The sequence below is a fragment of the Chrysemys picta genome, chromosome 1, assembly GCF_011386835.1.
Source record: "Chrysemys picta bellii isolate R12L10 chromosome 1, ASM1138683v2, whole genome shotgun sequence".
In the NCBI taxonomy this organism is placed as follows: domain Eukaryota; kingdom Metazoa; phylum Chordata; order Testudines; family Emydidae; genus Chrysemys; species Chrysemys picta.
This window is the reverse complement of record NC_088791.1, coordinates 303,135,805-303,158,528: the sequence shown is the minus strand read 5'-3', so window position 1 is coordinate 303,158,528 and position 22,724 is coordinate 303,135,805. Positions and strand designations below refer to the sequence as shown.

The window sequence follows — 22,724 nt, the reverse complement described above, 5'->3', positions numbered from 1 at the left end:
ACCAGCGTGTCCTCCCAGGGTGTCACGCGGGAGAGGAAGTGCGCTCCCGACCCCGGAAGTAGATCGCGACGGGCGGAAGTGAGACTATGGCGGCCGGATTCAAGTAAGTGACCGAGCGAAGCAGCTTCTTGTCCCGGCCTAGCGTTCGCTCTTCCCCTCCCCCTCCCGGGAGCCGAGCTGCGCCGGCCGGGCGGGCTCTGAGCCGGGCTCGCCCTGGCCCTGGGGGGATCGATGCAGCCGCCGGGCCCGGTGCCGTCAGTCGCCTTAGCGGGGCTCTCTCAGCCCCGGCGTTGGCCGCGCGAAGAGCCGGGAACGCGGCACGCGTCTGCCTGGAAGCTGCCCTGGGCCCAGGCCGCTGCCGAGCCTCAGGCCTGGCGATGGCTGCGGGTGCCTGCTCGTAACGTGCCGTGCCCGGAGCTCTGTCAGGCCCCGAGGCTGGGAACCGCCCCCCGGCCACTGCCAGGAGCGACTCCCCCGGGATCTGCAGCGCCTGCTCTCAACAGCGGGGGGGGGAGAGAAACACACAGCCTAGGAGACCCCCCCCCCCTCGCCCCTTACGTTCCCCGTGCGCAGCTGATCCACCCACTCCTTGTTACTGGTGATCGTGGAAATCGTGAGGCTAAGGGCATGTGTCCTGCATGCACTTGGCACATGTATCAGAGGGGTAGCCGTGTTAGTCTGAATCTGTAAAAAGCAACAGAGGGTCCTGTGGCACCTTTGAGACTAACAGAAGTACTGGGAGCATAAGCTTTCCTGGGTAAGAACCTCACTTCTTCAGATGCAAGTGGCACATGTGTAATCTTATGCATGTGAGTAATCCCAGTGAGTTCACTGGGGCTCCCCATATATATTACAATTCTGCACAGGTATCATGCTATTTGTGGCCCTTACTCTCTGTTAGAAAATCAACATTTTATTTTCCCCTTCTCTTACACAACATATAAAAAGCAACTCCATTTATTTTTCATTCCATCCAAATGTATCTATATTCCAAAACTAAAAACTTAGTTCAGAGGCAGTTAAAGGTATTAAGGTTTTGGGTCAATAATAGGAATGTGCCCTTTCAGTGTCCAGTTAAGGGGAGAGACCAGCCCTCTACCTCGCTACACCCCCTCTCAAATTATCCACTTTCAATGCAACATTGCAGTCTACCAGAGAAAAGTCCCTTCTGCTTCAAGGAGTTACAGAAATACACTCTTCTTCCCACGTTCATAAGCCTTGTAGTGTAACTCACACCTGTAACTGCTGTCTCATACTTTTGCCAAAAAGCATTTCATTCCCAGTATTATTGACCCCCCAGATATGTGAAATATTTTTTGGGGAAAGTGAGATTGCACGTTAAGGGTTTGTTTGTTTGTTTTGTTTTGTTTTGTTTTAAAAGTGAGAGCTAATCTTAACGAGCTAAGGTATTTTGAAACATGTGGATCTCTGTCTATGCCAGAGGAAAAGTCTTGGTGGAAGTCATAGCAACTATAATCTCTTCCTAATCAAAACAAGGCCCAGGCATTAGTTGCTGGAGTGGAGGGATCCATCTGTAGATAGTTAGAGGAAAGTGGGTGTTAAGTGTAAGGACTAGTTGGACAAGGAGATTGTTCCCAGGCATTTGGGGGAGGGTTGTTTCTGCATTGACCCAACTATCTTTTGCTTCTCCCCTGTGTCTCTCAATCAATTAAATGGGGCATAGTAGACAGTATTGTCTGAGCCAGTGACGAATAGCCCTTATGTCCATGCTAGTTGGGGATATCTCAAGGAACACCGACAGGGATTAACATTACCCTTGTGCTCGTAAATTGTCAGAACTATGTTGGGTTTATGTTGTCTTTGAAAATATAATAAAAGTTCTCACTCAGAGTTACCATTTCCATGACTTTTCTCCAAAAATATTTGTTTGAACAAAACTTGAGAAGGCCTTATGCCAAAGATTAACTTCTCTCCTGGAAATGTCATTTTAATGTCTGTGCTGCAGTGTCTTAACAACTTCTGGCTATGGAATATTCTGTTTTAGTTTCTGTGTTCCATATCTTAGCAACTCTCCGATTTGAAAAATTGTGTCATCATAAGGGCTATGCAGAAAACAGCCTGCAGCATTAAATTCTATGTTAAAAATGCTGTTGTCATACTACATACATTGGTGTATTTGTAACTTCTATGAAGAAAAGGATTATTTATTTATGCTCCAAATAAACATAGGTAGATGTAAGATAAATATAACTTGAATTCTTTAATTTTATCTTAAATTTGGTTAAGGCAATACATTTGTGTTGTAAAGAAAGGCCCTGAGAAGCAAAGTAAAGGGAAGGCCTGGAAAATAAGAAGTGATAAGGCCAGAAGGAATAAAGAGGGGAGGATGTGTGGTTCAAAGAATAACTTATGGGATAAGGGGAAGTTTCTAAAAAGGCGGCCTCTGACCAATAGGGTGACTGCAGATGGTTTTAAATCAAATAAAGAGAATCTATCTTAAAATGAGCCAACACGGCCCTTCACCAACCCACACACCAGTGTTAAAGCCTATGTCAACCCAGGTGAGGGATAGCTCAGTGGTTTGAGCTTTGGCCTGCTAAACCCAGGGGTGTGAGCTCAATCCTTGAAGGGGCCACTTGGGGGATCTGGGGCAAAATCAGTACTTGGTCCTGCTAGTGAAGGCAGGGGGCTGGACTCGATGACCTTTCAAGGTCCCTTCCAGTTCTAGGAGATGGGATATCTCCATTAATTATTATAATTATTATTATTGTAAACTCTTCAGGTACCAAATAATAATACAAAGGTGACACCCCACTGAAAATTTTAAAAAGTGGTAATTTTTGAAGCAGTCATGTTGTGTATGCATAAACCAGTTAATCATCACAGTAACCTGAAAAATTCAAATACTACATCAATTTTAATTTGCAACATTTCTTAAAAAATATTTAACATTCCTATTTCAATCAAATCTCTTATGCAGCCATAACTATGGTATTGCTACAAACTCCACCATAATATTAGCTTTTACAGATTCTCCGTTTTCAAGCTAGGGTTTTTTATGTATGTAGTTACATAAGCTGCAGTAAAGGGTGGATTTTGTTGTGGGATCTCTCTTTCTCTCCCATTTTTCAAACTTCACTCTTTCTAACCCTTTTTCAAAGCCCTTGCCACAAGGCAACCATGCCTCCGGAACCTATGAGTTCTGGTGTCAAAATGACCAGAAAGAACACTGTAGAGGGCTCTAGTCTTTCTGAAATTGTCACTCACTTGGCTAATGTGCTGTCTCCACAGCATTGTCAGCCAAGGAACAAAAACAGAGCTTGACTCTGAAACTCAGATGCCCACTGAGTAACACTTGCTTTTCTGCTAGACTTTAGTTAGCTATTTACTTTGTAAAACAGATTATGCATATGAATTTTAAATTTTGTGTCTATTTTAGAACTGTGGAACCTTTGGAATATTACAGGCGATTTTTGGTGAGTAAAACATCATCTATACATAAGTTAAATAGACTTAGAATATATTTTTCTCGTACAGCTACTGTATCTCTGTTGCTGTTCTCTTTAAATTATACATAAACTCCAGTGGGGTTTTGCTTTTCCTTAAAGCCTTTCGTAAAAGAAAATCTTTCAGACTCTTCAGGACAGGGACTTTCTAGTCTATGGCTGTGCTCCTGTGAGTGTTTATGTACATGTGACTAGTTTCATTAGCCTCAAAGGGACTGCTATGTGGATAAAGTTAAACGTGCTTAAGTGCGTACAGGATTGAGGCCTTGGTTTGTACAGTGCCTTGCACAATGGGAGCCTGACCAGGGTGGTGGCTTTTAGGCGCTACCAAAATACAAATAATAAATAATATCACTGACAGTGTCCTTGAAAAAGACAAATTCTAAGTCTACATTAATAATGCATGTTAAACAAAAGATAATAGAAGATAAGAAGATGAAAGTAACAGCATGGATTTGTCAAGAACAAATTGTGTCAAACCAACCTAATAGCTTTCTTTAACAGGGTAACAAGCCTTGTGGGAAGCAGTAGATGTGGTATATCTTGACTTTAGTAAGGCTTTTGATACTGTCTCATATGACAGTCTCATAAACAAACCAGGGAAATATAACCTAAATGGAGCTACTGTAAGGTGAGTGCATAACTGGTTGGAAAACTGTTCCCAGAGAGTAGTTATCAGTGGTTCACAGTCAAGCTGCAAGGGCATCTTGAGCGGGGTCCCGCAGGGATCAGTTCTGTGTTCAGTTCTGTTCAATATCTTCATCAATGATTTAGATATTTATAAAGTTTGTGGACAATACCAAGCGGGGAGAGGTTGCAAGTGCTTTGGAGCATAGGATTAAAATTCCAAATGATATAGACAAAGTGGAGAAATTATTTGAAGTAAATAGGATGAAATAAGGACAAATGCAGAGTACTCTGCTTAGGAAGGAACAATCAGTTGCACACATGCAAAATGTGAAATGATTGCCTAGAAAGGAGTACTGCGAAAAGGGATATGAGGGTCATAGTAAATCATAAGCTAAATTGAGTCAACAGTGTAACACTCTTGTAAAAAACAACAGCAACAACAAAAAAGCAAACATCACCAGAATGAACCAACACCCTTTCTGATTGAATTTGTGTGTTCAGTTTATGTTGTGAATCATCTGAATAACTATGTTGATTGGCTTTTCTGGACTTGGGCCCTACTTAGATTTCTAAAGTATTTCCATCTTAAAAGATCAGCAATGGAAAAAAGGGTTAGTTGCAAAAATTAAACAATGCAAACATTTGGAAATTTTCATTCAAGGTTATCAATGAATATTTCTTCTCAAGTTGGCTCTGGGTACTGAAAAATTAGTTGGCCTTTTTGATGATGTCACACCTGTGACTCAGTTTCTTATAGTGCCACAAAATTCACAGATTCCCACTATATTCATAGCAATTTACTGATTGCTTTGTCACTGCACCACTGATATGAGGTATTGCTTTTGTTGCTGAATGTCCTAAATAGCTGTAGGAAAGGCATATAGTACTGAGCCTTGAGATGCTTTTTCCTACTGGACTATACATTTTTTAAAGTAGCTAAGTTTTGGGCCTGTAACCCAGATCACACTAAATTAGACCAAAAAGCTCACCAGCATACAAATCTTTGAGTTTATCCTTGTGGTCTTGTCATTGCAAATTCCCATTTGAAGATAAACAAAAACTTTATCATTATATACTCTTGATTGTGTAACACCATGAAAATGTCATTTAACTTGAATTGTGTAATGTTTCTGTTTAGAAAGAGAACTGCCGACCTGATGGAAGGGAGCTAGGTGAATTCAGAACAACCACTGTCAACATAGGTAAGTGTTTAACGTTGGGAAGTGCTGGTGACTGAATCGAATGGAGTCAGTTTTTATACCTGGAGTCTTTAATGAATGGCTGAACTATTTCCACAGAGCTTGAGTTCAGAACAACCAGGGCTGACATTCTGTGTTGCGCCTCAAAGAGGCACAGTACAGACTCTGTAGCCCAGGGATAGTTTTAAGCCATTGTTGCACCCTCTCACTCCGGGGCTACTCAGTGAACACCCCCTTTGCTCCCCCAAAGCATAGTTTAAACAGCATGGGTGGCTGTCTAAATTAAGGTAGCTTCCCTATCTGCCTCTGGCCACAGCATTTCCCTGAATCACTGTGGTCCCATTCCCAATGTACCACTCCTGCCTCCAGCATTGCTTCTAGGACACCCCTATATCAGGACTTGCACGGGTGTGTCAGAAGGTGCATTATGGCTTTCACAGTTCCTACATTGAGGGAATTCTTCATGACCAGATCCAGGGCATTTAGAGCCCTTCTATGATGCTTTGGCCATTTTACCTGGCATAAAGGTAAATTTTCATCTAATAAAGTTTTGACTATTTCTAATTTAGAAAAAAGAATCCTTCACAACTTGCTAATTAAAATAGAAATATAAAAAATGCATTAGTGAGTTAAAAACACAATTAAATATAATTTCTGTATATATAACCATTCAAAATTAATTTTAGCCAAAAAAAAGAGCCCTCCAAGGTGAACTGAAGCTTTTGCTAGGTAAGTGCCAAAAACCAAATAGGACATTCCATCATTATGTATTTTTAAACGAATTTTTTTGTCTCATTTTTTAAATAATTAACAAATGACCAGTCTAAAATATATATTTATTTAGTGGTGCATTTCCCATTCTTTCCATGTAGTGAGAAGTTTGTCACTTTGCTTTGGCAAAAAGCAAATTAAGCCCCACAATATGCCCCACCTGCCAAATCGTAGTGCTTAAAGCAAATTGTGGTTCCCCGATGGTGGAAATCAAATTGCATTATTTAGCAAAATTGCCAGTTTCTCCTGTCTGGCCATCTCGCTTCACCCCTATGGTCTCTTTCACTTACTTTCTCTTTATTTTTTCTCCATATTGTGTGCGCGTGCACTCTGTCCACTTCTCTGCCTGCTCTGTTTCCATCATGGCTTACACACTTCTACCCACTTTCTCCTTTATTCATTACACCTCCTTTGGAGGGTGCTCCCCTCTCTTCTGTCCCTCCTTTCATGAATTTGCTCTCACACCCAGTTCTTCTCTGTGGTTCTCCTTTCATTCCTTCTCTAGTCTCCCTGCTATACATGCAACTCCTATACTGCTGAGTCTGCTCTGTTCATCGCTTTCCCCGATGTCCTAATGTCAGCTGGAATGGAAAGTGCTTTTTTTTTTTTTTTACTAAGTACTCTGCTGGATCTTTCTAGCACATCCAGACTACGTCAGTTTCCCAATAAGAATATGATAAGGTAGGGAATGGAAAACAAATCAGCAGTGCTAAACTAACAGATCTTGTAACCCCTTACTTAGACAAATGTCCTTCTTCATAACAAGTAGCAGGGGGTAGCTGTGTTAGTCTGTATCTACAAAAACAACAAGGAGTCTGGTGGCACCTTAAAGATTAACAGATTTATTTGGGCATAAGCTTTCGTGGGTAAAAACCTCACTTCTTCAGATGCATAGAGTGAAAGTACTTTCACTCGATGCTTTCACTCTATGCATCTGAAGAAGTGAGGTTTTTACCCACTAAAGCTTATGCACAAATAAATCTGTTAGTCCTTAAGGTGCCACCAAACTCTTTGTTGTTTTCCTCATAACAGTAACCCCAATAACTTCACTAGCAGACTGCTGAAAGATCTTTGTTTTGCCTCACAAAACTGGAAGGAAATTCAGGAGATAGGGAATTGGACCAGAGGAGAAATACAAGGTAACCTTGTCTGTAAAACAGGCAAGATAGGGGAAAATGCTGGTATATGCATTTTAATTTATAATATAAATTCAGCAGTCTGTGAGGATATTATGGTTTCTCACAGAATCAAGTAGAAAAGTGCATAAAAAAGTCTTCATATTAGATTTGAAAAGTTCTGGGTAATCCAGTACTTTGAATCTCTGGTAGGAACATATTCCACTCACCCTTGGAATTTCCAAACATTTAAAACACACCGTGTACCATGTCTTTCAGTCTCAGTGAGTGGTAAGGAAGCTAAAACTGGTGACTGTCCATGTGAAGATGGATATTGTGTTAAAGAGCTTTCTGAGGGAGCAGACTGAGATTTTATTATACACTTTCTCTTTTCAGGTTCAATTACTACTGCAGATGGCTCTGCCCTGGTGAAGTTGGGAAATACTACTGTAATTTGTGGCATTAAAGCGGTACGTTTACTTTTTTTGAGACTGAGAAATAATAGTTAAGACTATGTTTTAGTTACGGGTATTTTTAGTAAAAGTCATAGACAGGTCACAGGCAGTAAATAAAAATTCACAGCCCGTGACCTGTCCATGACTTCTACTATAGACACCTGACTAAATCTTGGGGAGGGGGGCGACCTGGGGCTGCCATGTGTGCTTTGGGGTGGGGGAGTGTCCCAGGGGGCACCATGAGTACTCTGGTGTTGGGGGGGACGGCCTGGGGGTGCCACGGGTGCCTGGGGGGCACCGCAAGTGCAGGGGGGGGACACTGGGACCGGTGCGTGGCCCAGGATCCCTGCTGGTGCTGGGGGAGGGGGTTGGCGGGGCTGGCAGGCTCCCTACCCGACTCTGCGACTCCCTGGAAATGGCGACATCCCTCAGCTGCTAGGCAAAGGTGTGGCCAGACAGCTCTGCGTGCTGCCTCCACCCCGAGCGCCGGCTCCACAGCTCCCATTGGCCGGGAACTGCGGCCAATGGGAGCTGCGGGGGGCAGTGTCTGCAGGCGGAGGCAGCGTGCAGAGCCCTCTGGCCGCGCCTCCCCCTAGGAGCTGGGGGATGTCACTGCTTCTGGAGAGCACCCCCTCCCGCCCCTCCGAGGTAAGCGCCGCCCAGAGCCCTCACCCCCTCCCGTGCCCCAGCCCTGAGCCTCCTCCCCCCCGAAACTCATGCAGGCTGGTGGCCGCTGCCGAAGTTACGGAAAGTCACGGAATTTGTGACTTCCATGACAAACTCACAGCCTTAATAATAGTTAATGTAACTTAGTTGATAAAGCCCCTATTTATTAAGTTGAAATCGATATGCGTGTCAAATACACGTACATTTTTTCACAGGAGTTATTTTGAGGATTGAATATTACAGGTAGAATTGGACAAAAGAATTAGGGTACAATCGAGAGAGAGTGTTTGTGTGCGCGCACATTGTTATTTGTGTAAAGAGTTGTTTGGCTCTTCTTAAAGAAAACAAAGACCTTATTTTTGTGTACTAATTATTTAGTTTTTGTGATGATTAGTGATCACTGATAATGAAACAAATCCTCTTATTTCAAGGGAGATGGTAATAAGTATAGCTGTGGAAAATCTAATTATAATAGTCTAACATAAAACAACAAGCAGTTCATTGAAGAAATGATCATAAGTAGAGTAGCTGGAAAATCTAGCTTGGTTTATAAAAGCATTTTGGCCAGACAAAGTTTTGAGCCCTTATGGAAATAGGATTTCTAAATTATATTTAACATCCTTTAAAAAATCTTTTCAAACCAGTTTGTAGAGACAAGTTGTTCTCCCCCCTGAGTTTTGTTGTTGTTTTTGCCTTTACAGGAGTTTGCAGAACCCCCAGCAGAGTCCACTAATAAGGGATATATTGGTAAGTTTTAGAGCTTTGTCAGTTTTCTGCCTTTTTAGAAAAACAACAGCATTAGTTATTTGAGTTAAATGCTTTTAGTGAGTGGGAAGAATCCGGTGCAGTAGACATTTAAAACAAATAAATCACATTAAATAATTGCATTACAATGCACAGAACCAGTTTAGGCAGATGACACATGGGAACTGGCCTTTTTAGAGGTAGGTGACAGGTTAGCTAAGGAGCACTAGTTATGGGATTGAAGGTTTCTAGAAGCAGCACAAGGCAGAGGCACAAGGTGGGATTTGCTCTGCCTTCCGCTTGCTAGAAACCTCTCCTCATGGAAACTGCTTTTTCACTGCCAATTCCAGCCCTAACTGCCAGATTACCAGGAAACAATGGGAGGAGCAAGATAGCTGAGGAGACAGGTAGGTGAGCTGATGTTCAGAGTAGGGCCAGCATTAGATGGGAATGTGCCAGAGAACTTTTGCTGGGGGTGAGATGGTTGTGGCAGTGGAAGGTGAGGTCTGATGGTTTAGGAAGGGCTGCAATAAATTGCGTGTTCCCTTGTGTCTTGATAATTCCCAAGAAAAAAATAGGCTTGACTTCAAAAATGGTGTGAGAGGGAAGTACAAAAATGAGACTTCTGCTGAAATTGAGTCTAACTAACTAGGGATGCTACTGATGTAGGCCCTGATCCTGGAAGGGATCTTTGCAGGCGGACCCTTATTTCCATATGGAGTTCCAGTGAAATAAATGGGGTCCACTTATGAGCATCCCTTTGTGAGATTGAGGACTTACATTATAAAAAGGTGGTTTAGTATCTCTCCAAGATGTGATGTCTTTGGAGAATTTACTAGATTGTGTTCTCAGTTTTCTGTGATTGTTCTCAAATATTTTTTGCTGCTTTTATGTCCAAAGTGGCAAATTTGGGCAATTAATAAAAGGAATGTATCATACCAGGAAAATCAAACTCCTGGAATGAAAAGATCAGAGTTGTTGTTTATCCAATTACGATATTAAGAAATAATTTGTGATTCATGATCTACATAGCAGGACTACAGGTAAAATGCTTTAATTTATTGTAGCTAGGAGTATATCTTTATTTCATTCTGTAAATGTACATGCTATTTTATGAAACACTGACTGACTAATAAATGATCTGTACCCTGAATCATATATCACTTTGTGTAATTTTGGAAGAAAAATCATGCAGACCAGTGTTCCCTCTAATTTTTTACATCCATGTGCGGAATGAATTTTGTTATGTGCACCAATATGAAGGTAATGTGGCACACAACAAAATTCATGTGGTGGGGGTGGGGCCAAGAGTTTGGAGTGTGGGAGGGGGCTCAGGGCTGGGGCAGAAGGTGGGGGTGAAGGCCCTGGGGTGGGGCCGGGGATGAGGGATTCGGGGTGCGGGAAGGTGCTCAGGACTGGGGAAGAGGGTTGGGTGCAGGGAGTGAGGGCTCTGGCTAGGGGTGAAGGCTCTGGGGTGGGGCTGGGGATGAGGGCCTTGGGGTGCAGGCTGTCCCGGACCTGCGATGGGAGAGAGAACTCCCCCCGGCCCTCTTTCGCTGCAGCAGCTCGGGGCCAGGGGAGAGGCGCCTCTCACCAGCTGCAGTAGCTCCAGCTGGGCTGGACTGGACCAAGGGAGGGGTGCCTCTCCCCCAGCCGGGGCAGGTCCGTGTTGGAGCCAATGGGGAGGGCCTCCTCTCCCCCAGCCACGGCAAGTCCGTGTTGGGGCTGGTGGGGAGAGCCTCCTCTCCCCACCGCAGCAGGTCCATGCTGGGGGAGAGACATCTCTCCCTGCTGCAGTCCTGAGCAGGACTTAATAGGCGGCTGTGTGGCCGCGCAGCTTAGAGGGAACTTAGATGCAGACTTGATTAATGTTAACAATTCATGATCTTGGCTTTCATTTGAGATGCATGGTACTAAGTAAGAACATAAAACTGCGGTATGCATTTTTATTATTATAACAGACTGTGTATTTTTTCTTTGTTTAATTCATAACTAAATATTTTTGATTTCTAGTTCCTAATGTGGATCTATCACCCCTCTGTTCATCAAGATTTCGCCCCGGACCTCCTGGGGAAGAGGCTCAAGCAGCTAGTCAGTTCATTGCAGATGTGATTGAAAAGTGAGAACCACTATACTACAGTTCAATTATGAACACAATTATGGGGAAGAATTTTATTTCTTAATTTTCTGTGTCATTTTGTTTTAGTTCAGAAATAATAATGAAAGAAGATCTGTGCATTGCCAATGGCAAGGTAAGAAAAGGTTTGGTGTTAATGCCAATGTCTCAGAGTGAAGGGTGTGGAAGCAGAGAAAGAGGTTGCTTATAATTACTTACTCCTTTCCTTCCACTATGCCCTCAAAATTTCCAACCTGTTTTCCAATCTCCCTATTTATTGCCTGCCTGCTTGGGCCCGATCCTGCTTTTCTCGCTGAACCATCCCTTCCATGGGCACCGGCTTTTTCACTACCAATTTAGCTAGGGAGGGTGGGCTTCTCAACTAGTCCCCACCCTTCCTGGTCTCTTCTCTTAAACATTCTTACTCACAAGGCTACCCGAGTCCTCTCTCATGAGGCTTGCCACCTAGGCAAAACACATGGCCCATTGGCATTTAACTATTCAGGTTTCTCTTGTGGCAAACACACTATGCAAACACAAATGGTTAAATTCTGACAAGTCCCTGAAGGACTGGCACTTGCTTAGCCAGTGCTTCCTTTTCTGCCTGGAAGTCCTGTCTCAAGGCTTGCAACTTGCCCTGGGCATAAGGTTGAGCTGCTGCCTGGTTCATGATCTATGCTCTTAATTGCTCAATTCTAGTTATCAGGTACACAACTCTTCCTATTACTCCAACTTCTCTATTTCCCAGTCCTGCTACGACTGGGGTAGATCCACCTGACACCCTTCTCGGTCAACCGGGGTGGAAAGAGGAATGCTAAATCCCTCTCCGGTTCTCAGACTTACTGCGGCTGAGAGTAGGCACACTTTCATACTCACACATGTACGTCCAGACTGGCCACGTCTGTGTATAATGTTCAGAGAAGGTGCTGTGCAATCTCCAACTTGCTTCCTCTCTTGGGAGGGCAGTTCTTTTACACCCTGAGGTCTCCTGGGGCGTCTTTTCAGTGATTCCAGGCCGACTGCCTGTGGTTTCTTCAGCGTCCCCAAACCACGCCGGCTCCAGGATCGCAAAGGCAGACTGTTGGATCTCACTGGACAGTTAAGCTTTGCAAATGTAATCTCAGCACTGTAACTTGTATTGCCTTTGGTTTGACTCTGTCTATATTTTTTTCATAGCCAGCTGGGGCCGAAAGCAGTTTTTCTTTGTACTTAGCCTGGTCTGCATTGATTCTTGACCTTGAACGCAGATTAACTTTCTCTTTATCTCTGGACCAAGCTGAATTTCAAATTAACCCGTTCCTTTCCTCAATAGACAAATTGCTCCCATTGTGTGTCAGAGGCTTTTTTGGTGATTAAAAGCTCCTCTGAGATGTATGATCTTATCTAGATTGAAGGTACCTTCTAGTGGGCATTGTTTAGATGAATTTTCACGCGTGTAATGATTCCAATTCTCTAAATACCTGCAGGTTTTAGGACCATAATGTACGTACATGAAATAAGCTGGAGTACCCTTAGGGGGTGAGAGGGAATGCTTAGACTGTCTCCCACCCATTTTCCAATCACACACACAGGGAGGATGCCCTGTCCGCTCTAGCGGCACATAAACTAAGGATCTCTCCCTACAGCGTACTCACACAGGAGAGACTAACGAGGATGGCCACGACCCTCCTACACCTCCCTTCAGCAAAGAGCGTTGGCTAGTCTCAGAGAGATGGCGCTGCTTACTCTTGTTGCATCCAGTGAGATGATCAGACTGTCAGTGGCTCACACAGAGAGGAAAGGGGGAGGGAAGATGGGTTCACACACTTCTAGACCCAGGTAGCCTCCTCGCCGGACGATGCCAGGCCGAGTTAGCCCGTGGGTCGGATCTCCTAAAAGATCCTCTAGTTACCGGGCTTGCGTTAGAGTAGTTCTGGTCACGAGCCAAAAGACTTCGCAGAGTACTCTGGGCATCTTCCGGTAACTCTCAATTCACACTGGTACACACTCACTCACTCACTCCCCCCCCCCCCCCCCCCCCAGCCTCTATTCCCAAGTACCAAGGTGCATCTACACTATGAGGCGGTAAACAACCCCTCTGTCCGGACTCAACACACTATGAGGCGGTAACAACCCCTCAGCACTGGTGCATACCCATGCATCTCTCATATGCATATATGGGGGCGGCCAAACTAACAGGTCCCCAGAACCGCATACAACTACCTTATTGGGGGCGGCAAAACTATTCCACAGAACCGCTCTGCATCTGACCTTGCTGCACAGTCAATAAGTTCGGATGGCGTGAGCCCAACAGGGACAGACGGCCCCACGGACAGTCCTCCTCCGACACCCCAATAGAGATTTCAAAACGTCTCCTACCTCTATTGTGGCGCCATGGGGTTCGAAGGGGAACGATCCGTAGCAGTTGCCGGTACCTCTGTGGGCGTTGCCATCCCGGACGAGCCCCCAAATTGACGGAGAATAACAGAGTTCTCACTTTTTGTTTGGGTACAGCAAATCAGATACTTTATTTTCTCTCTATCAGTTGCATAGAGGGAGAGAGTTAAACAGGTCTCTCAACAGGTAAACAATTACAGCAAGCATTTATACCTTTTGTTACAGACAATAATGAGCAACAGCTGCATTTTGTTTATACATAGGTCATTCTGATATCTTGTTTTGCTCACTAATGTAGACTCTTAGTCTTCATTCCATATTATCTACACCAGGTTGCAACAACTTCTCACACAGTTCTTTCCCACTCGCCTCACACATTCCTCGCTTCTACAAATCTCACGTTATTAGGGTTACAGTTAGCCTAACTCTTGCTAACAAACTGTCATGCATTGCAGTCCCCTTCCTGTCAGTTCTTTCTCTGCTTCCACAACGGGGATAATCATTTGTGAGCAGGTTTCAAGAAAATCCTTGGGCTTTTGGGCTACTATTCTTGTTTTTTGTTAATTTTGGTACCTGCACATTCTTTGGGTTACATCCAAAGTATAAGGTGTACGTGATCTGATTACTGAAATCAATATCTATGGGTGTATCAAGTATATATTTGAAAACATTATGCTCTTTATGCAACTCCTAGAATGCTAAGTACATTCTTGCTTTGTAGTGTTTGATTCAAGAACTCATTGCAACAGCATGTCTTTAAACGCAAGAGCTTAGTAAGATTCAAAGAAGGAACAGGTGATGACATGGATAACTCGAATGTCCAGAGATAAAATAGCTAATGCAGAAAACAAATTTTGGAGGGTTTAAACCAGTCCCTATGAGATCGTCACAAGGGGCAGATTATCCTACATCTGTGCACTGTGAGATGTGTGTTCCTTCTTTGAAGCATCTGGTGCTGAGCCCTCTCAGAGACCGGATACTGAAGCTGGTGGACCACTGGTCCCATCCAGTATGGCAATCCTGTGTTTGTCATCAGAGTTCATATAAAACTACTTTGTCTTTCCTGCTTTTGTACTAGGAATTGATTGTCTTTTTGAAGCACTGGATCTTGCATTTAGTAAAAACTATTAGGCCTGTCATGGGGTCACAGCGTGGCAAGCGGGCTACCCCAGTTGACTCAGTGCAAGGTTGGTACACCCCATCACACGATTGTCGGGATTCCCTGTTGAGTCAAACAGTTGTGGTCGGAGAACTCAAGACTCCTGGCGGGGCCGAGCAACCAAGCAGTCCGTAGACCCTGGGGTGGGGCAGAACAAACAGACAATAGCAGTGGAAGGCTTGGACCCTCTGGGAGGGCAAAGCAAACGCTCAGTCTGTAGCCCCTGAGCCTCCTGGCTGGGGCAAACAATAGCAGTTGGGGCTCTGACTCTGGGCAGGGTAGAGCAAACAATCAGTTTATATTGGGAGTCCCTAGTAGCCACACCTAATGGCAAGTGCAAGGTGGGAGGGGGGAAGTAGGGGAACCCAGGCCCACCCCACTCCACCGGGTTCCAACCTATGAAGCTGTAAATTCCCTATTAAGGGTTAAAGCATTGGCTTCTAACATGTTCCCTCAGTCACTTCTTATCATAAGGCCCATCTCAGGCATTTCCTCAGCTGGCAGCAGCTCGGTGTTCCCGTCAGTCTCCACGGTCAGCAGATCTGGGTCCAGGGTCCTGACAGCCTGGAGAGTCAAAGGTCTTGGTGCATCAAACATCCTTCCTCTTCCTCAGTCAGCCCCGACTGAACTGGGCTGCCTCCTTTTATCTGTCCCTTCCACCTGGAGTATACGCAGCAGGGGCGAGGAGGCATGGTCTCCTGGGCCCACAGTGATTAGTCAGCCCTGTTGGCCCAGTGCAGTGTTGTTACACCCCATCACATGGCCACATTTAGCAAAGCTGCAGGGAGGTGTAAAGAATACCCCTGTGGTGTGCCTGCCATGCTTGCTGCACGCAAGGGTATATTCACCCTTTGGAGTTTGTTTTGACTAGGATTTAAAGGTGCGTTGTCAGAAGGTATTAGCTAATGTTAACTAAAAGTCCAGTGTGGACAAGGCAGGGTAGATGTTTAAAACATGCTAAGCTGGTCAAGTGGAACCCTGGCTTTCTGCTTTTCATTGAAAACCTGAAAATTTTCCATGAAAATTTTTGGGAAAAAAACCCAGTTTTTCATTTTTCAAAAATATTTTGAAATTCTCCAGCCAGTTTTAAATCTGGGTATCACTTACTTACTTTTCCTAGAGGGATGACAAAGACCTCCTTGAATTCCAAGGGGTGTGTTTTGTTTTTCCTTTGACAATAAGGAGGTATTTTGGGTAGGGAACAGAATTGGTCCATGTTGCAGCTTTGATCCACCCATCTTCAGTTCAGATTTTTGTATCCAAGTTATCTCTGTGTTATCCTGCTTTTTAAACTGAATTGTAAATGCTTCTTGCCAGGTTTAACTGCTGCTCACACTAGTGGACAGCAAACTTTATTTCAAAGGGCAGATCCAATGCTCATGGAGGACTGATGGGCTGGATTTGGCTTCTGGACTGTTATGTTTTCATGGCCGTGAAAAACACGCCACGGACCATGAAATAAGCACTTCACCGTGAACTCCAATGTCCCCATGTTCCTAGGATCACTCCAGCAAAGGGGGCTCCTAGCTCCAGCTGGGCTGGGGGGGGACTAGACTCACCTCCGGATGCCTCCCCTTATTGCAGCCGGTTCCTGCAGCTGGAGGCGGCTTGTGGAGTTGGATCCAAACTTCCCTGTACTGCTGGGAGCGCCCCAGCAAAGGGGGCTCCTAGCTGCTAGTCCGGGCAGGGCTGTGGGAGGACAGGACTTGCTCTTTCCCTGCAGGGTTGTTCTTGGGTCTCTCTCCCAGCTGCAGAAAGCTCCGCACTCTCTCATCCCCACTCTGTTCAGCTCTGAAGGCAGCACAGAAGTGAGGGTGGCAATCCCATGATCCCCCCCTACAACAGGTTTGCGACCCCCCACCCCACAATTCCCTTTTGGGTCGTGACCCCCCCAGTTACAACACCCTGAAATTTCAGATTTAAACATCTGAAAAAGTGATATTTACCAATTTTCAAATCCTATGGCCCTGAAATTGATCACAATGGACCGTGAATTTGGTAGGGCCCTAGTTATGGTTAATAGCTCAAGTGTAAAAAGTCCATATATTTTTTTTTCTGACATACCAAATATTAATTGAATTTCTCACCCATGGTTTTCTAGTGGAGGCAGAAATCTTTCTCTTTGTTGATAAAATACAATACAGCGGCTGACTACAGATTGCTATTTGCACATAAATAACTCCTTTTAAAAAAATTGAATTTTTCTGATGTGACCATAATGCATAAATGTGTGTGATGTTCTTTGCTGCCCCCTCAGTACAATTGCTTCCTCAGCCACTTCTCAGCAATATCCATCCTAATAATCTGGTGCTATGCTTAGTGAATTGGGTTGTGGGGAGCTCAGAGGCCATGTATTCATATTTGTTATTAAAGAATAAGAGGATGGTTCTCTAGCTTAATGTGTATTACCATTGGCCTGTAACCCGAATTAGTGTGATACCGGCAGTTCAAAGGATATATCAGATCTCACACATGCAAACTTTGTTTCTTAGCTTGCTTGGGTTCTATACTGCGATTTCATATGCTTGGACTATGATGGAAACATTTTGGATGCCTGCACATTTGCTTTGTTAGCAGCTTTAAAAAATGGTAAGTGTCCTATAACAAACAATTGTTAAGCAAATTACATTCATGGGATAAATGTGTTAGTAGGAATCTGAATCATGATGATTTTAATTTCCCCAAGAACAGAATATTTCAGCAGCTAAAACCCCCATCTTTTTATTGAACTACTGAAGCAATAACACAAAGAAGAAATATGTCACTAAATTGATGTCATAGATTTGTATACGTGTTATTGATCAGGCTGTGGGCTACCTTGCTTACATATGCTTCTTGCACATTGTATTAATCTATTATAGGACTGATAGCCATTCCACCAGATACCTTAGTTTTTCAGAGCAATGGTATTTGCTTTCAGCGTACCAGAAGTTTGGACACTCCACTATTGATCATAAGCAAAATTGTAATATTCAATACACCAACATCTAAATGAAGTGTTATCTGTTCGTGTTATTTAGTGTAAGAAAACTACGTTTTTATTTAATACATGTTCACATTTATAATTGAAGAGATCATAAAGCCGGATCATAGAGGAATAGAGAGAAGTGATATAGTGATAGGAAAAAGACATGCGATTGTGGGATTTTTTTTTTGTTCAATGTGGTACAGAGAATGTACTTGCAACGTAGAAAGTGCCAGTATGGTGTTTTTGTTGTTTGTTTGGTTGGTTTTTTTTTTACAACTGATCATTTATACTTGACTCACTCAGAACAAAATAATGGGCTCAAAAAGGATAAAAGTGGCATCTGTTATTTTTATAGAAAACAGGTGTCCCACATTGTCTGATTTGGGACCTGCAGTCAATAGGAATTGCAGTTGCTCAGTTCCATAGAGATTGATGGATGTTAACATAGAACAGTTCATAAAGTATTCCTTTGGGGATAAAGCCCAAATTATCTTCAGCTAGTTTAATATCATACAATTAATTGGCCTCTTCTCTTTCAGTACAGTTGCCAAAAGTTACTATAAATGAAGAAACTGGTTTGGCAGAAGTTGATTTAAAACAGACAAATCCTTTGAATATCAGAAAGCATCCAGTTGCTACATCGTTTGTTATATTTGACGAGTAAGTTGGGAACTGATAAAATGTATACTTTAAAAAAAAAAATTTGTTTAGTGACACACACACTGGTGAAAAACTGACAGTGTTGCCAAGAAGCTGTTGTGGCAAAATCCTCATACAGTTATGTCAGTGCACCTCATGGACCAACCTGACTTTTCAGCTACTCGAATTCAGGGCTGATTATTTTGAACTGTTACATAGTTTTATAATATGAACAAATGACCACCAGAACAGAATTAATATTACCAAACTTTTCTCTGCAACTGAAGCCAGATTTGATCTCCAGATTTCACAGCTTAGCCATATTGGAAAGTATTTTAATATTAAAATGGACTTGAGAGGTGTAGCTGCACGATGTTATTGTATTTATATACCTTTCATCCCAAAGAGCTTTACTAACACAAACTAACATATACAAATCACTACATCCACTACTGAAATGCAAATATCTGTGGCCTACAAGGTGACAATTTTTCAATAGCTCATAGCAACAGTTTCAGGACAGAAAGTAAAGAACTTATCCAGGGATTGATATAGATGGAATGTCATTACTCAAATTAAAATTTGGCCAACTCTCCAAGTTAACGTCCTCAGACCTAAAAGGGTCGCATGTTGTCAGGCTTTTTATTTTGAAATCTATCTGAAAGACTCCTTACTTGAAATCTTTCTTGTTCGTTGTTTTTTTCACTAAAATAGCAGGATTGGGATACAAGTGGTCCCCCAGGCCAGACTTTGCCTCTTGGGCGGAAGAGTTTTGTCGTCACCAGCACTTCCTAATTGTTATAGCCCATGCTATAACATCTCTGGCAAGCCCTGAATTACAGAGGCCGTTAATTCCCAAAGAGTAAATGTAAAGTCTGTTTCACTCTTGAGGGATTCATCTGCTATGAATTACTTGTAGACTGTTTTCAGTTACTTCAGGCCCTAGCATCTGTTTGTCAATAGTAAAATGGAAGTGTGTAAGCTGCTACGTATAATAACTGCCAGATAAGAGAGGTTCTAAAACTAGCTGCAGAGCAGTGCTGATAGTATGCTGCATCTCTTCAATAGCCACAGTCAACAGAAATATCTCTTTCTGTTTGTCCTCTCAGAAGTATTTACAGGCAACTCCTTAATATCATTAATGTGAGAGAGAGGAGGGTTGGAAAACATGGTATACAAATACCTAAACAGTAAGAACTCTTTGGATGAACGGCAGTGTGTGCAAAGCAGTAGTAATGCTTAGGAGTGTGTGCCTCTGGCACAAAAATATCAATCAGCAACTGGAAAAGTGAACAATGAAAGAACCTCCAACCTTCCCTTTATTTAAATTGTCTCATGTAGAACAAGCAAATGTTTTTTGCAGTAGCCTAGGGGTGGGGAGGGAGCGAGCAGCTACCCTGGGTTAGGGGGTTTATGTACTGAGATTGAGTTGTTCTGTTCACTACTTTGTGAAAGTTCAGGCAACTGCCCACTTTTTATGATGCAGATAATATGAAAAGCATTACCAAATCATAGAGCTCCCCACTTTTTAAAAATTAGTTGTAAGTAACATGTAGAATAAATGCATTCCCTTGGCAGAGTGTCACTATATTCAGTAGATCAAATTTAATTACATGGACTTTAAAATACACTTTTTTAACAGTGTGGAATTAGGAATTCACACCAGATATTCCCAATAATAATTTGCACTGTTGTTTATAAACATTTTGCACGTTCAAAAAGGTTGTACTAAGGTATGGATAAGGCTGTATGTAATGACCATGATTTCTGAGAAAACCTGTGAGTGTTTAAGGTTTTTAGTAAAAGTTGAGGTCTTTATCATCCTGTCCCATTGACGACTCTATGAACTTTTATTATTTGGCTCTGTATCTGTCCATTGTAGTATAGATTTCTCAAGGACTAAACTATTTGATATTATTAAATGGTTCCAACAATTTTTATTGTGGAATAAAGGATATTTAGTCAATTTTCCCTTTAAATATTATGAACTTTGCATTATTTGCTGTGGAAAAAACTAATTCTGGGTCTTGAGAACTCAATAGCCTTCATCACAGGGGTAATATTTTTGATCGCTTCCTTGATTGAACAGTGTAGTAGATCAAAATACAGTCCTTGATTCTCTTTCAAAGGATTCACTAAAATAAATATACATGCAAATAAGAGGAATGGATTTTGTAAGTACATCTACAGCAAATGGAAATAATGGTGTTTTCACTTAGTTTTCTGTTAACAGTAAACAGTCTTACAGCATGTAGTCACCGTTTTAAAAGATTTGTTTTACCACAATTCTAAACTGTTTTACTGTCTGAGTGTTACTGTAGTAGCTGTTTTAGTGTTGCAAATTGTAGTTTCCTGATTAGGGAATACATTTTTAAAACCCCTACATTTAAATTTTATTTCTATTTACAAACCCTCAAACATCCAATTGAGTTCAGCATTGAGGTTCAGTAAGGGTTTGCCTTCTCCCCATGTTCTTTAAATTAGGGCATCCTGATGACAGAACATTGGGTGTTTATAGAATGCTTCCAGAAGTACTATATTCAGCTAAAAAAATACTCGCTATAAATAAAACCTTTAAAAAAGTTAGCCTAAATGACCCTGGACAAATTCATCTTAGATGAACCTTTTCCTAACTGATTGTTTTGTATGTCAAGGTCCAATAACTTGTAGACAAACATCCCACCCACCTCTGGATTCTTTTCTTTTAAAAGAACAATACTCATTGTTGATCCGACGGCAGAAGAGGAGGACCTGGCAACTGGAACTGTAACCATTGTAATGGATGAAGAAGGCAGACTATGTTCTGTTCATAAGCCAGGTACTTTGCAAAATTACTACAAGTTAATTTGACAGGCAACAAATTTAAAATTAAATGGTTGGAATAAATTCTACCTACAGATGGCTGTTATTTCAGTAGTACATGCTGCATAGATAGTAACGTTATTGGCCTTTAGCATGTAGTGCCCTCTTAATACTGCACCTGTGTCAGACAGTGCTCTCAAAACAAGTAACATTTTTCTTCACTCTTAGTTGAACTGTTTCTTAAATTAATGTTACTACTGCAGTCTTCTTAAAAATAATCTACAGTATTGCATTTTGCAAGAGCTGGTGTGGCTGCTGCAAGAAATAATCTTTTCCTTGCATAAATCGTCTTCATGACTTGTTTAGCCAAACTTCTTGTAGAGATTGGATCTTGAACATAGGTCTTCTATTGTGCTGGTAAGATTTGATATTTAAAGTAAAACAATTTTCTTAAGCAGAATTGCAAATTAGACCACCCTGATTCTTAAACAGTAACGTAACCCCCATGACTGAAAGGTTTTAATGTTTCCATTTGATAAACATTTTAAAGAAAACAAAATGGAAAACCAAGCTACTACTTTCAATTTTGGGGGGCTCCCCCCTCTTTTTTAGGTGGAAGTGGCCTAACAGCAGCAAAACTTCAAGACTGTATCACCCGGGCAGTTACAAGACACAAAGAAGTGAAGAAGCTGATAGATAAAGTGATAAAAAGTATAAAACCAAAATAAACATACGGCAAGGTTTCTTCAAAATGGATTTGTAAAAACTGTATTTGTTAGAGTATTCACCAACCTTTTATACTAAATAAACAGATATCAATACTACATTTACAAAGTTCGTTTTTCTAAAATGTATCACCCTTATACTATGTACAGTGCTGCTGAATGGTAAAAAATACAAGGTAAAACATCTTATTAAAAATATGAAGTGACTTGCAAAAAACAAACCCTAGCTTTTTGTTAGATGAAATTCCTATTTTCCATAGAGTTGGCTTCCCGATACAGTTTATACATATCAGCATTACTTCAAAAATTCATTTTCCCATCAGCCATTTCAAACACTGATTTTTTTTTTGAGCTTTCTTAAAAAAAAAAAAAAAGTTTTAAAAATCACCTCTGCGTCTATTTTTTTTTTAAATATAAACCCCCCAAGACTCAGGACTTGGGAGGGGTCGGTGTGCCTCGTTTCCTTTTACTTTTGGACTGGCTGCCTGAATGGTGCTGGTGTCGTAGCTGAGCTGTTTGTGCTGCTGCTGCTGCCATAGCCATTTGATGCTGCAAGAATCGCAACTGCTGCCGTGGGGGAGAAGGGAAAGGAAAAAAAAGCTCGTTATATTAAATTTAACGCTACCTTTTACCTCAGGAAGAATGACAGGAAAGAACAAGATGGGGTAATTAAACTGAGGAAGCACTGAAATGGCATCAAAAAGGAATACCACATACGGGGACAATGAGTACAGTCAAGCAGCACCAGTGGCACAGAAGCCTGCTGAGGGCGTTTCAAACATTTCACAGTTAAACTTTGCCCTTTGTGTCTGTCGCAGTAACTGCAGTAACTCAGCAACTTCAGTAAACATTTTAGTTCAGATGATATATTCAGCATAATACTTAATATCAT

The 22,724-nt window shown here is 42.2% G+C and overlaps 2 protein-coding genes across 42 annotated transcripts in view; one reads left to right on the top strand and one right to left on the bottom strand.

Moving 5' to 3' along the window:
* The first annotated feature begins 2 nt into the window (after positions 1 to 2).
* On the top strand, positions 3 to 21,931 carry EXOSC8 (exosome component 8). Its single transcript, XM_005286572.3, has 11 exons — positions 3 to 103; positions 3,401 to 3,437; positions 5,236 to 5,299; positions 7,579 to 7,652; positions 9,005 to 9,050; positions 11,061 to 11,166; positions 11,254 to 11,299; positions 17,191 to 17,287; positions 18,206 to 18,326; positions 21,017 to 21,123; positions 21,720 to 21,931. The coding sequence occupies exons 1-11, from the start codon at positions 87 to 89 to the stop codon at positions 21,833 to 21,835; spliced, it is 831 nt and encodes a 276-aa protein (XP_005286629.1). The 5' UTR covers positions 3 to 86; the 3' UTR covers positions 21,836 to 21,931.
* Positions 21,860 to 22,724, bottom strand: part of SUPT20H (SPT20 homolog, SAGA complex component) — a 60,949-nt gene continuing 60,084 nt past the window's right edge. For 35 of the 41 annotated variants that reach the window (XR_010597807.1, XR_006172747.2, XM_005286576.4 and 32 more), the window contains one exon: positions 21,860 to 22,399. Coding sequence is in view for 38 of the 41 variants with exons in the window: in XM_005286576.4 (XP_005286633.2) it covers positions 22,262 to 22,399 (138 nt within the window). In the remaining 3 variants the exon portion in view is untranslated. The remainder of the gene's footprint in view (positions 22,400 to 22,724) is intronic. The other 6 variants (XM_042842774.2, XM_065581306.1, XM_065581303.1 and 3 more) reach the window with 3 other exon arrangements.

Excerpts from the sequence above, each read along its gene's own strand:
- EXOSC8 (XM_005286572.3), top strand. Across the intron at positions 3,438-5,235 it reads AATATTACAGGCGATTTTTG|AAAGAGAACTGCCGACCTGA; the intron begins GTGAGTAAAACA and ends GTTTCTGTTTAG. Across the intron at positions 11,167-11,253 it reads ATTGCAGATGTGATTGAAAA|TTCAGAAATAATAATGAAAG; the intron begins GTGAGAACCACT and ends ATTTTGTTTTAG.